General features: G+C 38.4%; 1 protein-coding gene across 1 annotated transcript in view; it reads left to right on the top strand.

Moving 5' to 3' along the window:
- Positions 1–17,793, top strand: part of LOC109911139 (ribosomal protein S6 kinase beta-1-like) — a 72,054-nt gene that overhangs the window by 10,765 nt on the left and 43,496 nt on the right. The window contains exons 2-6 of the mRNA XM_020510401.2: positions 1,682–1,725; positions 2,285–2,405; positions 6,586–6,654; positions 9,749–9,896; positions 16,794–16,851. Of these exons, the coding sequence (XP_020365990.1) occupies positions 1,682–1,725; positions 2,285–2,405; positions 6,586–6,654; positions 9,749–9,896; positions 16,794–16,851 (440 nt within the window). The remainder of the gene's footprint in view (positions 1–1,681; positions 1,726–2,284; positions 2,406–6,585; positions 6,655–9,748; positions 9,897–16,793; positions 16,852–17,793) is intronic.

The raw sequence follows: 17,793 nt of genomic DNA, 5'->3' as shown, positions 1-17,793 counted from the left end.
ATCCTTATCCTTATCCTTATCCTTATCCTTATCCTTATCCTTATCCTCAGTTCCCAGCTCTGCTGAAACATTTCTCCATTGGTATATCTTTGCTCATCAATCCTGGTCTTTAATTGCTGGCTGTGTCTTCAGTTGCCTAGGCAGCACATTCTGGAATTGTCTACTTCAATTTCCCTTCATCTCTTTACCTTCTTTGTGAATCTCTTTATTACAACCACTTGACCAAGCCTATGGTCACCTCACCAAATACCCTCCTTTCACTATTTCCTTAGACCTGCAAATGTTTTTTCAATGTTAATGGAACGACAGCAATGAAAGCTATGTTAAAGGACCATGCCATTCTCATAAGAATTTGTTCATGCGTGCTTCTGACAGTCAGCATTTAATTGAATTTAATAGTGTTTAAATTCACTGGGTCCTTTTTTTTTTAAAATCTTTTATGAACCTGTGTTTACATACTGGTGAATCTGTTTGGAACTTTTCAAAACAGGTTGTTAACTTCTCTAGATGTGCAAAAAAGTGAAAGAATATTAGTTGTGATTTATCATAATTGCTTAATACTTCCTATTATGAAATGCCATTGGTGATTGCTTGGCAGTTAAATTACATTGCAATGTCATCCTACCTTCAGAGGGACAAAAATATTGAAAACGCACGGGCTAAAATCAGTAACTAAATTGTGCTGAATTAATTCATTCCCTGAACTTACTGAGAATTAACTTGGGTAAGGATAAACTGTAAAAGTAGCCTGAAATGTGGCAACCAAAAATATCCAGTGTTAAAGAATAAGTAATTGATAAATATATCCAGGCATATGCTCAATTAATAACTAAGTTCAGGAATCACAAACAGAAGACTAAGATTTTGCTCATGGTGTCCTTTTGTGCTTTTCTCGCTAATTTCAAATGAGCGGCTTTTCATTGCTGACCCTTCTGCTATGAGAACAATGTCTCCTTATGATCCCTGCCCCACACTCTCAATTTTGAACGCTGATGTCAAATCATTTCTCAACCATCAGTTTTCTAAGGAGAATGGTCCCTCAATCATGGAAGTGATGTTGAGTTTTTCCTGCACGTTCTCTACTGTCTTCAAATCCTTAATAAAGTACAGTGTCCCAAATTGGACATGGAACTCCAGTTGAGATTGAATCAGACACAACGCTGGAGAAACTCAGCATTCTATGTTTGTTTTAGATTTCCAGCATCTGTAGTGTTTTGCCTTTATTCCAGATTAGACCAATATTTCTACTGGTTACCTGTGACATCTTTCTTCTGTACTCTGTGCCCTCTTCAGAAAGTCCAGGATTCTGTATATCTTATTAACATCTTCCTCAAACTGCTGTACCACCTTTAATAACTTGTACTCATTCACTTCCAGGTCTCTCTTCTAGAAAAAGCTTTGAATAAAACTGAACAATAAAGTAGCAGAAAGGAATGACATGCAAGAATGCAGTGGGGGCAGGGTCCAAACCAGTATTTGGGAGAGAATGTAATAGTTATTCAACTGCTGAAAGATTACTTTTATCTTGTGTAAACTTCTTGAGATCTTTGAAAATAAATTAATTATAATTCTGTTTAATGCAACTTTAATGTTGGACATTGGTAATGGCGAGAATTGTACAAAATAAAAGAGGAATATCTGTTTTGTATTAAATTATACTAATGCCTGTACTTTTCTCCAGATTCAGTACAGTGACTGCATGGAGCATGGTGTTCCCTTTGAACTGTGAGTTTGGGTTTTGTTGCTTTAAAAATCTTTCAGGAAATAGCATAAGAAATGGAAAGTTTAATTTATTAGATGATGCATCTGTATACACCGATTGCTCCAATGGCTAGTAAAAATGTTTGCTCTCCAGTCTGTCTCGTACTACATCCCCAAAGGCTGAAGAGACAACAGTTGGCCTCCGTACTTTTGGACTGGGTGTTGGGGGAGTAGCAAGAATTTTTGCTTATTTTGTAGGCTGCTGATTTTAAAACAATCTATCTGCCAAAATTATACAAATTGGGCTTAGCTGGATCAAATCACCAATATCTGCAAACTTCGCATAAAATCTATTTGGTTAGGGTATGAGAGAGCTAATGATACTGGGAAATTGTGCAGGTGTACTAATCTGGAAGGGAGAGCAAAATGAGAAGCAGGAAAATAAAATATAGTGCTTTTATGTTGAAAGTTTTCTTTTCTACCTTTTATTTGCCATCTCTTGCACAACTTGAGGGCTGCTTTAAATTACCATTTTAGTGTTTATAGTGGAGTGATTTGAAGGGTATTTTCTTCTGATTTGCAGGGATATGGAGCACTGTGAAAAGTTTGAAATCTCTGAAAATAATGTGAATCGAGGTCCAGAAAAGATCCGACCAGAATGCTTTGAGCTTCTGCGTGTACTGGGCAAAGGTGGTTATGGGAAGGTAAAGATTGTATTGATTTTTTTTGTTTCAAAAATAGTTTTGTTTTAAACTCAGTTTTATGCCCTGCTGGTTGAACTAAGCTGGCATTTCTCCTTGTTGCTTGTGTTGTGCTGTTTCTTACTCTTTACTACTTTTGCAGCTTAGTCCATTATTTCTTCCTTTGTCTTGCTTTGAACCTATTCCTTCTTCCTTATCTGACTGTCAGTCCCTACTTACCTTTCCCTTGCTCCATTTTAGATTAAGGAACTATCAGAGGGTTTCTTGCTGCAATAGAATTTTTAAATCTAGAAAATGATATGGGAGGTTAAACAAGAGTTGCCATATATTTAGATTCAGAGCTGGGGGTATTATTTCCACAGAATGATCATGTGAATTCTACATAATCGAGGCTGAAGGAATTTCTTCATCCTTGCTGTCCATATATGGATAGAAGGCACGGCGGTTCTTTTGAGTTAATAATTTTATTCCCATCCGACAGATCAGATCCGACAGGTCTGCGGTTTGGTTTTCTAGAGGTGAGTACTTTTCATTAGTGATGCTCCCTCATTTATCTATGGCTTTATCTTGAGAGCAGGAGAGAAGGTTGTCACTGGGGCAGAAAGTAATTGGATCCATGAAACATGTGAAGAGTTTTGCTGTGCAGTTGTGTTTCATGGTTGATATCCCATAGACTGAGCCAAACCTGGAACTGAGGAACTTGCAAACAATGTTCCTCAGAGCTCTTGACTATCAATTTGTGCAGAAAGTTCTGCAGCAGAGAAATGACTGCATGCATCTGAAGCTGATTAATTTCATCTTTGTTGAACAGAGAGGAGACTTTTCTTTTGTAACACTCAGGTCTGGGTTTGAACTCACATTGCAGAAATGAAAAGACAGTGACAACTACAGATGCTGTTCTTTCATCCTTTTACATTTACCAGGTGAATTCCTAATGCTTCAAACTGAGATATAATTAGCTAGTACTCCAAAGTTGTGATAATGCGCTATTTGTAGATTATTGTAGAATCTGTAGCTAGCTCAAATATACAAAATTTCTCCTGACTTTGATCATTAATCTTGTAACATGACATGGCGGCACACTGTTGGCTAAAATACAAAGAGAAATTGTGAACTTGAGCATGCTTTTATTTTAATTGGAAGATTTTATAAAAACAGATCTTTTAGCAACATTTTCGTGGAATAAAGGTTGTACTGTAGCTTGGTGAGTGGGGGGGGAAAAAGTACAGACAGCTTCCCCAGTGGCTTTTGAGCAAATGTAAAATCTAGTATGGTACTGAGCCTTGTATGAAGCACTATCCTAGTTTTTGATCTAAAGCATCTATATTAGAGTTTTTGTGTGTGGAGGTGGGTGGGAGAAAGAAGAGATTTGGAGTAATCTGCTGTTTTGATGCTGCATATTTTAAGATGGTGGCTGAGACTTTGCTTTCATAGCGTAACAGCTTGCTGATTTTCATGTAAGCGTGCATATAAAAGATGCCTATTTACTTGAGACAGCAGGGAATGCTAAGGGATGCAAGTGCATTGTGTATTTAATAATAATTGTTTTGGCTTTTCAGTTTAGTGTTTTAACACTGCTGAGGCATGTTCTAAACAAATGTAATCACCAAATTAACAACTGTGATGTTTATTATAAATAACCCAATACAGTTTTAATGGATAAGTCTATATCCAAGGCCTTGAGTTACTCGCTAGAAAGTTCGAACATTTCAGTCTGGCTAAGTCTTCCTTCACCTTTTCCTGAATACTGTGGATTTTTTGTTTCATTAGTGATGCATTCTGAAACCTAATGAGTGATAGTGTCCAAAATGTCATCTGTAGTGTAAGTTGAATACCTGGATATCTGGGCAATTTCATGTAAAGTCCTTTTATGAAAGGTGATTGCAAAACATTTCATGGAAATTTTTATGCTCTTGTACTGAATTTTCTTCCATTGTAAGGAAGAGCTGCTCAGTAGAGCTTCTGATTGTACATGCTGTCTTGGCTGTGTTGTTAGAGTATTGAGCACAGATGATGTGCTTTATAGAAGATGTATGGTATGCTAGGACAATAGTATACCCAGGCAATCTTCTGACTATAATAGATGACCATTAAAGACCAAGGGAGCCATGAGATTGAGTAACCTTAGCATGTATCTTTTATATAAAGACAATTGTTTTTTGGAAAGCTAAATCTAAGAGCTGTGAACCATAGCTTAATTCACATGCATAGCAGTCAAAACTAATACTGTACAATGTATGAGTCGTGTAGTCAGAAAAGTAAATGCATTACTCTTCTCAAAAGTGACGAAGGTTAAAATCCAAATTTGTGTGTAGGTTTGTGACGGCTATTAAAGGAACAATTTTAAAGTAAGGTAATGATCTTTTTGAAATAGCTCAACATAATATTTGTTAAACAACTTGTGAAAATACTTTTATAACTAACTAAATCTGATTAGATTTATATCAGACAACTTTAATTTTACTCTGAATTCAGACAGTAAATTCAGTGTACTTTCTGCCTTGTGTCTGAGTCATTAGGGAAACAATAGATTATACTTAAAAGGATTAGTTATTTTATTGATATCATGCCTGTTCTCTTTGAGTAAAATAGCTGAGTCCAGTTTCCTCCTCATCTGATGAGCATTCATGTATTCCACAAGTTGCCAAATAGTGATCACAAGTCAGAATCCTGGATATTTTTCCTAATTTCCTTAGTCAAGGCCACCGTAATCATTGTAGCAGCCCATTTGAAATGAACTTACTCGGTACTAACCAGAAATTGTGAATGTGTTCTGCATGAAGGCATTATGCTGTGTATCCAAACTTGTGCAAAACTGTGTTGCCCTTGCATTATTGTAGGTCTGATCAGAGAAGAGCTTGAGGCCAAGCACAGATAATTTTAATGTCAGTTGACAAGCAGGAAAATGACTCCACTAGGTGAATGCGCAAAACAACTTTGCTAGTGCAAAGGTTTTCTGACCTTGTAGTCTCTCATCAGTCTGTAATTGATCATCAGCAAAAGTATCATTGCCAGTGTCATTTGCCCTATGTGTCTTTTCCAGCTCTCTGCAACAGCTACACAACTGGTTCCAATCACCCTTCTCTCTCTCCTTTTCAACCCTGCACTTTTTTTGTCTCAGATAATTCTCCACTTCCCTTTTGACAGCTGCAAATGAGTGTGTCTCTACACTTTGAGGTAGTGCATTTACTACATAACAAGGTTTTGTGCCCCCTCCGGTTCTTTTGCAGTCACCATAAACTTGGGTCATCTGGTTCTTGATCCTTTTGCTTCTATGAACAGCCCATCCCTATCCTGTGGGCAACCATTAACCAAAACTTAGCTAGATCCAACATGCACATACTAGAGCAGCTAAGAGCTGGGGTGACTGACACACCTTCTGACTCACTCCCCAAACAGAACCATCAAGAACAAGATTGTGACTGAATGCTCTCCTCTTCACTGGATGAGCACAGCTTCAACAACACTCGAAGCTCAACAACCAGGATAAAGGAACCCACTTAATTAACTTCTCATCGATCATCCCTGTGTGTTCATTGCTTCCTCCATGATGCATATGTTTGGATTGTGTTATTTATAAGGTTCACTGCAGCAATTAACAAGATTTCATGGACATAATTTTGCAAACTTGTGACCTTTTAACACCTAGGAAAACCAGTCCAACTGGTGCATTGGGAAACTGGTACCTCCAAGTTTCCTTACAAGTCATGCAGCATCCTGGCTTGGAAGTTTATCACTGTTCCTTCGTCGTTGGATCAAAATATTGAAATTACTTACCTAACTGTACCGTGGGAGTGTTATTGCCACATGGACTACAGTGATTCGAGTTGGCACCAGCATTGTTTCAGATAATTACAGATGGCCAAACAATGCTGGCCTTGTCTCATAAATGAATGGATAATTAAAATGGAAAATATATCTATTGGATTACATGAATCTGTACTAACCTTAGTTGGGTTGCAGTCTGGTGAGTTTAGAGATCTAAAGTAATTTCAAATTGAAAGTATTTCAAGCTGGAATATTTCTATACTTCATTTGAGATAAAAGGTTTTTTTTTCCTCCCGTACACTTGCTCCTTCTCTTGTCTGCTGAAATAACATGATTTGATTTGATGCTTTTTAATTTGTGGAATTAGATGTACTAGTCAAGTGTAAAGTGAGAAACATTTTCTTCTTGTTTACAGGTTTTCCAAGTCCGAAAAGTATCAGGAGCGTACACTGGAAAGATATTTGCTATGAAAGTGCTAAAGAAGGTAAAGTGTGTAATCTTTAAACTGTATCCAACTCTCAGTCTTCTAAGCCCCAGAATCGCTGCTAATTTTACTTTCTTTCTGGATATCATTTTTTGCACATTTGTGACCAATCTAGTCTTGTCTCCCTTATAAATCCACTGACCTGCATTGATGAAACTTTTTAAAAGAATGTTCAGAATATAATTTCAAAAATAGCTGATATTCATGAGTTATCAGGTTAAATCCACACTGTACTTTCCACCTTGAATGTCAGTACTGCCTTACACTAATCTGTTATAAAGGTTAGCTTAAAATAAAGTTTCCAAAAATAGCTACAGTGGCTACCCACAACGTTTCAAAAATGTGTAGGAAGCAGTCTGAGTGTGCTTGTGGATGCATCGTGAAGTAGTTACATCTAAGTACCAAAGTTGAAAATTGGCAGTACTGGCTGCTTTGAGAAAATGGATGGCTTTTTTGGAAACAATATTTGAATCAGCCATCTTAATAACTCTATTAATAGGTACAATAAGTTGTATGCATTTGAGCAGGAAGTTTTAATAGTGTATAAACAGATTTGGGGGAATAATTCTGTTCATGGTAGGTGGACTTCAGTTTAGGGACATGAAAGGTTTACTTATTCGACTGCCTTGGGTCCCAATCTGTACACTTTCTAAACAGTGTGGAACTGGGAACTTTGAATGAGTATCGAAGTACACACATCAGAAATTCAGGTACAAAAATAACCAAAAAGGTTAAGAGAACATTTTCCCTTTTCTCAGATCAAAATGCAAATGGGAGTCAATATTGGATTTCGTTTGGGGCACCAGACCTTGGGAAGGATTATAGAGGTTGCATAGGGTAGAGCAGAGATGTGCCAGATAGTACCAAAGCTGAGGACAGATTGCATTAAGTTGGCTTGTTGGTGACAAAGTCTTTGGTTTAGGTGGTTGAAATGCGATCTAACAAAGTTTTTAAAACTTTTTGAAAAGAATTTGATGGAGAAGTTATTCCCTCTGTTAGGGAAAGGCAATAAATGCTGGCCTAGCCAGTGACACCTATATCTTGTGAATGAATAACAACCAATCCTGATATTAAAGTTGGACAATACAAGAATGAAATTAAAAAGCACTATATTATGCAAAGAGTAGATGAAATGTGGAATGTTTACCAAACACCTAGCCCCAAACAGGACGTGAACCAGAATTCATTTTGCAATACTGAAATGAGATTATTTGTTAAGGTTATCAAGAAAGGTAACTAAATGAAGCTGAGGTACAGGTGACACTTGGTTTCTATTCTTGTCATAGCATTCTAGAGACTAAACTGTGGAGTGGAAAAATATAGTTTTAATGAATGTTAACCTGCAAAATCTGTCTGTTTCACATTTTTCCTGGCTATCTTAAAGCTACTGATTTGGGTTGATGTTGCACAGTTAGTGGTAGTTACATCTAAGTACCAAAGTTGAAAATTGGCAGTACTGGCTGTTTTAAACTTTGTTAGATCACATTTCAACCACCTAAACCAAAGACTTTGTCACCAACAAGCCAACTTATGCAATCTGTCCTCAGCTTTGGTGCTATCTAGCACATCTTTGCTCTACCCTATGCAACCTCTATAAATCCTTCCCAAGGTCTGGTGCCCCAAACAAAATCCAATATTGACTCCCATTTGCGTTTTGATCTGAGAAGAGGGAAAATGTTCTCTTCAGTGTGTTATCTAAATAGCTGTTCATTTTTGAGCACTTTGTCAGAGAGCTTTAATTAGACTTCGTGTTTATTGCAACTAAACCTTCTCCTGCCCTCACCTATTTTCTAGCCACATACTTTTCAACAAAGGCTGCTGTACATCAATCAAGAGTAGGAGCTCTGAGCTGTTTTACTGCTCCTCCAGTAGTGTAGAGGCTTTTCACATGTTCTGACTTTGATTGCCTAATTTGGTACAGATCAGTGTTCAACTGTTGTATTTTTACCTATCGATTTGGTTCAGTAAGCTGATTGGCTTGCTTAACTAAAATGGTAAGAGACCATTCTCCCCTGCAAGAGGGAGAATGCTATTATCGGCTTACTTTTAAGGCCTGTGCTGCTGTTTGTGAATTATGGTGCGCACTGGTTACATTTATGGAGAGGGCTGTAATTGAGTGGTTCTTCTGAGAAGAGCAGATACGAATGTAACTAAATGTATTCCATTCTCATTGCAGCATTGAACTTGATATTTTCATTTGTTTTTATTTCCCTTCTCTTGATTTACACTGCGCACTAATCTTTGTGGATAGGTGCTGTAGATATCAACCTGTTTAGATACGCTATGACAAACCTCTACATCAGGTGGGACTTGAATGCAGGCTCTTCTGGCCCAGAGCCGGGGACACCACAAGATCCCTTGGACAGATACGCTATGAGCAATGATATTATTTAACTCTTTACCCCAGCACACCGGAGTTAATGGGATTTTCATAAGTTTTGACTGTATTGATGAAACATAAATTTATAGCTATCGGTGATAGATTTAAGTGCTGGCAAAATTTTCTGCTTAATGTATTAACAGTCAACAGCAAGTTCTCTCACTGTCACCTAGGTCAAATCCTGTAACTCCCTCCCTAATTGTGCTGTAGGTGTGCCTGGCGTGTAACACTCAAAAGTGTCCATTACCACCCTTTAGGGAAATTATGGGTAGACATTTGGCTTTGCTACTGATGTGTATATCCTGAATGAATAATCAAAACGCAGCAGCAAGCGCAGAATGTGTGTAACATGTGGCTGCTTGTAGTCTGCTGAAATACTGTTGACTAACCCCACACTCAATTTAAGTGGCAGTGATTATGTCACTGCTTGACTGATAGTTACGTCATGACCTCTGACCAGCAGTACATTTGCAAACAGCATCCTGTTGTCAATTTACTGGCAACTGAATTGAAACTGTTGACACACAGTTTAACTTAAAACTTTGCATCTGGCAATGGGCAACTTTGATGTTGTTTAGACTTGGTTGGATCAAGGCTATTGTGTTCTCATGAATTAAGCATCTAGTTTCTTTTCCAGTGCAATAATTTAAGTTAAACAGTTTTAAGTAGTCATATTGTCTGTGGCAACAAGTAATTTTTATTTTGCTTTGGCAGGCAATGATCGTTCGTAATGCAAAAGACACTGCGCATACTAAAGCAGAGCGCAGTATCTTAGAGGACGTGAAGCATCCGTTCATTGTGGATTTGATGTATGCTTTCCAGACTGGGGGTAAACTCTACCTCATCCTTGAGTATCTCAGTGGTCAGTACCGCAACTTTTTTTTTCAATGAGGGTATAATGAATGGCTTGCTACTAAAACTGTGCAAATGAGCAAGCTACAAAGAGACTGTAGGATTTTCTCAATAGCAAACTTTTTATTGATGATTCACATCCGGAATCTTTGCTACACTGCAGAAATGCATTTGTAATCCAGTGTGTTGCACTACAACATTGCTCACAAGATTTTTTTTAAGGATTTCGAAGTTGCAACTGAATTTTTCTTTGCGTCTGAAAAAATGCACTGAAAACTTCGGTCTGTTTTCAGTGGCCATCTCTTTGAATCAGGTTACAACATTAAAGACTAGGATATAGTCTATTTTAGAAGGATTCAAAAAGAAAAAGGAGGCATTGGTTTGTAATGTTAAGAATGGCTATATGGTGTTCAGAGGGTTGAGATAGATGAGAAAGGAATTCAAATCATGAATATGGTTTTGTCTTCAAGTGGGGATAAAACTTCCTACTTTTGTATGTATGTAGTATAGACCTCAAATTTATAGAATAGTTATGGAAGAGAAAATCTGAACATCCATTAGAGCTGAGTAGGAACAAAATTTTTAATTCAAGAGAAAAACTGAAAGAGCTAGAAATCTGAAATTGAAAAATGCAGAAAATACGCAGGCAGCATCTGTGGAGAGAAACAGCACTTCAAGTCAGTGGTGACCCTTCTTAAATGTTCTGATGATCCATCATGTGAGTTGAGTCATGATCCTTTTTGAATGGCAGAGCAGGTTCAAGGGTTAGTCACTTCATCTGACGAAAGAACAGCACTCCGAAAGCTTGTAATTCCAAATAAAACTGTTTTGAATATAACCGGGTGTCATGTGACTTCAGACTAGTTCGCCCCAATCCAACACTGGCATCTCCACATTCTACCTTGATTGTGGCAGGTGACTTCCAAGAAGACAGTGGAAATGCTTTATACTTTTTCTCAAAGCATCCCCAACTCATGGGAGATCCTGCCTTATGACCAGCCAAAATCAAGAATGCTCATTGAGGAAGACACCAAAGACATTGAGAGATTTTGTTGAAACACTCGTAGGTGGTGATGAGCCAATGGAAGGATGCACGAACTTCAGTACAACCTATCTTCCAAACTTTCCAGCATCTCCTGCCCACGTGTCAGAATCTGCATTGGACTTATTAGCTATCTGCGACCCAAAGAATCAAAGTGGAATCAAGTCGTTCTCAATCCTGAGAGGCTGTCTACGAGTAAGACACTATGGAAACAGCACTGAGACTATTACAACAATCACAACTTGCATTTATGTAGCATCTTTTAATATTGGATAAAATGTCCTGAGGCCATTTGCAAAAGTATACAGTTGGACAAAAGTTATTGCCAATCCAAAATACAATTTGAGAGTAGTAACAAAGCTTTGGTGAAGAGATCAGTTTCAAGATTTGCAGAGGGTACAATGGAAGTTCATTACGAAGCTATCTAGCATGAGAAGATTTGGAAGAACCAACAATGGGTTGGGGTAAGTAGAAACAGACTTCTGTTCTTAAGCAGTGAAGGACAAAAGGCCAGGAATACAAGATCAAATCTCAGTTAGAACTGAAAGCAGAAGCAATTTCTTTGCATGGTTGTGAGGCTGTTGAATTCACTTTGAGAGTTAATGATTGAGGGAGAAACTTGGTCAACATTCAAGATTAGATTGGATAGGTGGATGAAGGCAAAGGGTTTGAAAAGAAATCGTAACAAGGCAGGTAAATTGATTACAATTGTTTGCTTCTGTGAAGGAAAAATGCCAACCAGTGCTGGTTGGACCAATTGGCCTGTTTTCATAATGCATTTATTTTGTACATTTTAAAATATAATCTAGTTCTGTCTGGGTGGAACACAATTGTTTTAATGTACCCAAATTTCAACTAAACATTTTAAAGTGTCAGTGTATCCTGATTATTTTACATCCCTTGTCGCGAAAACACATGCTGCGCTGTCTCCTATTTTTGATTGCAGTTTTTAATGTTTAACTCCTGACATCCGGCGATCTAAATCTTATCGGGAACTACTATTGTCAGCATTAATGTTTAATCGACAAGAGTATGTCACAATATGGCAATACTTGTCTCGGGAAATTTTGCACCTTAGATTATTGCTGGGGTTGGTTTACGTAAGGGGAAGAGATGTGTATATCCAGTGTTTCCATGGCCCCAAAATACTTTGTCACTGAAGTACATTTGAAGTATGGTCACTGTTATAATGTAAGAAATGTGGAAGCTAATTTGTTGTAGAGCTAGCAGTGTGATACTAACCAGAAAATACTATGATATTCATTAAATAGTTCAGAGATTGAGAATCATAGAGTTATACACTGCAGAAACAGACCCTTTAGTCCAATTCATCCATATCGACCAGATGTTCTAAACTGACCTAGTCTCATTTGCCATCATTTGGCCCATATACCTCCTGAACCCTTCCTTTTCATGTACACATCCAGATGCCTTTTAAATGTTGTAATTGTATCAGCTTCCACCACTTCTTCCTCTGGCAGCTCATTCCATACGTGCACCACCCTCTGTTAAAAGGTTGCCCCTCGGGTCCCTCTTAAATCTTTCCCCTCGCGCCTAAAGCCTATGCCGTTTAATTTTGGACTCCCCTACCCTGGGAATTTTATTGTCATACTATCTGACGAGGGAATAATAAAATATCAGTAACAGCAGAAGTAGTGACAGATGCTGTCTCCAGGTGGGAAACTATCTTGCTAATTAAAGCCTAGATTGAGAATGTTGTCACTGCTGTTGAATTAGTGTATATATGAAATGTATTTTTAAAATGTCTGAGCTTCTTCAAACATAAAGGAAGTGATTTATTGAAGGCAACATTCCAATGTGCACTAGACCGTGCAATTTCCCCAATCATCCTCCCTTCTCAATGACACGTTAAAATGCTTTGCTGTTTAAAAGTAAATAGCAATTGTTCTGTGTCATACTGCCTGCTGAACACTACAAAATGGCCCTATGTAGAGCCAAAGCCAGGAAGTTCTTGTGTACAGAATCAAGTATAGTTTAAAGCTAGGGGCAAAAACAGATACTGCTGGATAAGGTCAGCAGTTCTGGCAGCATCTGGGGACAGAAATCAGAGTTAACATTTCGGGTCAAGTGGCCCTAGTTCTGAGGAAGGGTCACTTGACCTGAAACGTTAACTCTGATTTCTTTCCCCAGATACTGCCAGACCTGCTGACCTTATTGAGCAATTTTTGTTTTTGTCTCTGATTTACAGCATCCACAGTTCTTTGAGTTTTTATTGAAGTTGGTATGAGTTATCATATCGTGTAGGAATACAGATGTGAATGCTTTACGATTGTAAACCCAGCCAGCTGTTTATTGTATTAGCAGATTCAACAATTCCTTTAATTTGTTCACCAATACTTTATTTTGGATCCACGATTGAGAGAAAACTACCTTTCTCCAACTCTTGTCATTTTCCCAACAATTGCCTTAGATTTTCAAATTTTATTACAGCTTTATCACTTTCACAATTCAAATCTCAGCCTTACAGTTGTGGGCAGCAAACAGTACGATAAATGGGACTTCCCCAGATGAAAGAAGGAAAAGATTCACAGAAGAAAACACTGTAGTCTGTTCATGCACATGTCCAAGTGGCAGATTGTTACCATAAATTGATTTGGAGCATATGTTCAGATGCTTTAATATATGTATAATTTGTTTTACATCCTGTAGTGTCATTATGAATTGCCTGCTCAGATTTGAGGTGAAATTAACTTATTTTAGCATATCGTGTCTTTCATTAATTCTGTCGGGCTTTTTGTCTTTTTGGTGCATTGGAAAGATGAGCTGTGATCTAAGTGTATTTTCCTATCCATGTCCTTAATGCTGCTTTTCAGATCTGGTTGAAACATGTAAGGTCCTGCAGTGATTTGACAGGGCAGGTGCTGAAAGAGTACTTTCCCTTATGTGATGGGCTGGAGCTAAGGAGCTGAGTTTAAAAATAATACTGTGAGAATTTTTGTATCTGTGGTTGGTTCATAGAATTCTCTTTTGCAGAGAGGTATGGAGGCAAAATTGAGGCAGAGTTAGATTTTCATGTCCTAGAGAGTCAAAGGATATAGGTAGAGATCTTCTCAAAGGCAGAGCATCCTTGAGAGGTCAACAGGCCTCGTCCTGCTCTAAATATATATGTTCATACTGAGGGAATAATTTTCCAATTAATGTCTTTTATAACAGTATACCCAAAGATGGTAATTCAGGAGTTGAAATAGTTTTTATTTTCCTCCCTTACCACCCAGTCCAGCTTTTAAACTAGTGAGTGCAAATTGACGGGGAGACAGTGATGATGTCTTTTGACTAGTAATGCAGATATCCAGGCCACTGGGTTCAAATTCTATCATCACAACTAAGTTTTTGAATTTAATTAATAAATCTTTGAATTAAAAAAAATTGTCTAATTGAGACAATGAAACTGTGTAGTTGTCATAAAAACACACCTGTTTCAGTAATGTCCTTAATGGAAGGAAATCTGTTCTTGCCTGGTCAGGCAGATGTGATTTCAGAATATGGTTGACCCTTAACTGCTTTCTGAAATGGCCTAATAACCCACTCTATCAAGCTGTTATATCTAAGAAAAGGAAAAAGACTGGATGGATCACTTGGCATTGATCGAGGCTCTGGAAACAACAATGGCTAATCTAGTGCATTTGATTCAGTGACATCCTGCTTACTAACATTTAGGGACTTGACCAAAAATTGGGAGAGCTCTCCCAAAGAATAGTGAAACAACAACCTAACATAGGTCCACAGAATTGTACCTCTCAATGTTGCAGACGTCACCACTACAAGTGACGGCACAGTGGCAAAGGGTTAGGAGGGAGTTGCTGTGGAAGCTCTCGGTATTGACTCTGGACCTCGCGTTGTCTGTTGGCACCAGGTCCATGAAGCCCCTTGCTGATAACCACCTGGCCTCTCCCTCCTCCGCTTTCTCTCTCCCCTCCAACTGAAAGGACTTAGCTGTTAGGCTGGGTCGGAGGCTGGTATTGAAGGAACAACAAGAGAAAAACCTACTTGGTATTGTCTTCATCTATCTACCTGTTGTAAATGCAGATGTTCATAACACTACTGGTAGAAGTCATCCCTGCACAGTTCTTGTGAAGACAAACTCCTGTTTTTACATTGAGAATAAGAATTATGGGTAACATTCTCAGCTGGTTGAAGCCATACCCAATTTAAAGGAAAACAGCGTGGTTGTTATCGGTCACTCAGCAATAAGACATTATTGTCAGAGTTTCTTGTTCACCATTTGAACTTCTGCCCACTGTGAGGTCAGAAGTGGAGAATTTGTGCAATAATTGGCAATTTGCAACACCATTCGCTGCCACAAGATACTGAAGCAACTTGAGTCCTTAAGCAGCAAGACGTAGATGACAACTAGATTTGGACTGTTAAGTAGCAAGTAACATCCAATGACAATCTTCAACAGCCAAAAATCTAACACTCCTTCTTTGTTCAATGACAATACCATCATTGTATCTCCCACTACCAACTTCCTGTGGGTTACAATTTACCAGGAAATGAACTAGACCAGCATATAAATATTGTGACTGCAAGAGCAGATCAGAGGCTAAGAATCCTACAATGGATAACTCGCCACCTGACTCCCCAAAGCCTGTCCACCATCTATAAGACACAAGCCAGGAGTGTGATGAAATCCTGTACACTTGCCTAGATGAGTGCAGATCCCAACAAAACATGAAGCTTGACACCATCCAGTACAAAGCAACCTACTGAATTGGTATCGTATCCACAAGCATTGACTCCCTACACTACTGATATTTAATAGCAGTAGTGTGCACCATCTGCAGGATGCAATGTGGGAATTCACCAAGGCTAATTAAACATCTTTCAAACCCATGATCACTGCCATTTAGAAGGACAAGCAGTTGTTACATGGAACACCACTACCTGCAAGTTCTCCTCCAAGACCCTCCCCATCCTGGCTTGATAATATGTTGTCATTCCTTCAATGTCACTGGTTCAAAATCTTGGCTCTTGTCTAATGGCATTGTGGGTCTCCTGACACCTAATGAATCACAGCAGTTCAAGGCAGCAGCTGCCTAGCACCACAAGGGCAGCTAAGAATAGGCAATAAATGTTGACCCACATACTATAATACAATTTTAAAATGTCAGCTTGATTAGCACTTCAGTCACCATCTTCAACTTTACTCGACCCGTTCACCAAGGTGCAATGACAACAGAATGTATCATCTACAAGATGCACTGCAGCAAATCACTTCGGCTCCTTCGACAGCATCATACAAGCTGGTGATTTCCAGCACCTAGAAGGACAAAAGCAGAAGTTGCATGGGAACAAACAACACCGCCTTGCAAGTTTCCTCCAAGCCTCACCCCATCCGACTGTAGAACTGTATTGCTATTCCTCCACTGAAGCTGGGTCAAGATCCTGAACACTCCCTAACAACACTGGCTGTACCTCCACCTAAGGTTCAAGAGGGCACCGCATTGTCAAAGTTTCAAAGACAGGGCTGTGTAATGAATGTTGGCCTAGTCAGTGAAGCCCACACCACCTGAATGAATTTTTAAAAATTGTGTACTACAGTTTCACATTAACTGTTCCTTCAAACTTGTGACCTCCCTTATTTCTTTGTTGCTGTTTTAAGTTAAATGGTGCATTTACTCAGCAAATACTTGGAGCGGCATTTTTTAAATAATCTTTGTTTTGAGAAAGAAAGTAGTACCAGTTGATGGGAAAGTATAAGCTATGCATTTGTTTTGCTGGCTAAAATTATCTAACACTAAACAAATTTAATGGTTTTCTTTTGTAGCTATTGAGCTGTATCGTATTCTCAGCTTTTTGTGGTATTCTCATTGTTACTTTCTCACATTGGTTATGTCATTGTAGGTGGAGAGCTCTTTATGCAGCTAGAAAGGGAAGGAATCTTCATGGAAGATACTGCTTGGTAAGTAAAGTATTATCGGCACTGGAATCGTGTAAAAGCAGGCCATTTGGCCTTACTGGTCTGTTATACTTCACAAGCACCTCTCATCATACTTCAATTAGCACTTATATCTTTCTATTCAGAAGATGAAGAAAAAGAGGAGTGGGAGTAGGCCATTCGCCCCTTCAATGCTACTTGCTTGCTTGCCCACATAATTCTTGATTCCTTTGTAGATCAAAAATTGGTCTTCACTCGTATTCGGTGACCTAGCCTCCGCTACTCTGAGTTAAATAATTCCAAAGATGAACAATCTCTTGAGAAGAAATTCCATCTCTGCTCCGTCTTAAACAGGAACTGCCTTATTCTGAGAAATAAAGGAAAGACTTGCATTTAAATGGCACTTTTCATTATGTCTAGACAGACATCCCAAAGTGACAGTGAAGTACATTTGAAATATCCTTATTGAAAGAAAATAAAGCAGCCAAATTTTGCAGAGCAAGTTCTCTCAAACAGCATTGTGATAATTACTAGATAACCTGTATTGGTGATGCTGTTTGAAGAATAAGTATGAGCTAAAACACTAGGTATAACTGCTGCTCTTTGAATTAGTGCCATTGGATCTTACTTGTGGGGCATATCTAATCTTTGTTAAATCGCTCATTCAAATGCAGTACCTTCAGTAGTGGTACTTCACTGAGTGTCAGCCTTGCTTTTTGTGCTCAAATCTTGTAGTGGAACGTTAGTCTGTAATCGCATCTGATCAGTCAGTTACCTAGTTTTCCTTTAACCTTGAGCTATTTGTCTTGACCGCTCCCAAGCGGTTATAAGTTCCACATTCATAAAAACTCTTTGACTAAAGAATTTTCTGAATTTCCTCATGCGGTATTCATGACTTCCTTATATTTATTGTGCCTAATTTTGGACTTCTGTCAGAAATGGAAACATCCTCCTAAGGAAGTCCAA

The sequence above is a fragment of the Rhincodon typus genome, chromosome 26 (assembly GCF_021869965.1).
Source record: "Rhincodon typus isolate 14 chromosome 26, sRhiTyp1.1, whole genome shotgun sequence".
In the NCBI taxonomy this organism is placed as follows: domain Eukaryota; kingdom Metazoa; phylum Chordata; class Chondrichthyes; order Orectolobiformes; family Rhincodontidae; genus Rhincodon; species Rhincodon typus.
This window is presented reverse-complemented; position numbering and strand designations above follow the sequence as displayed.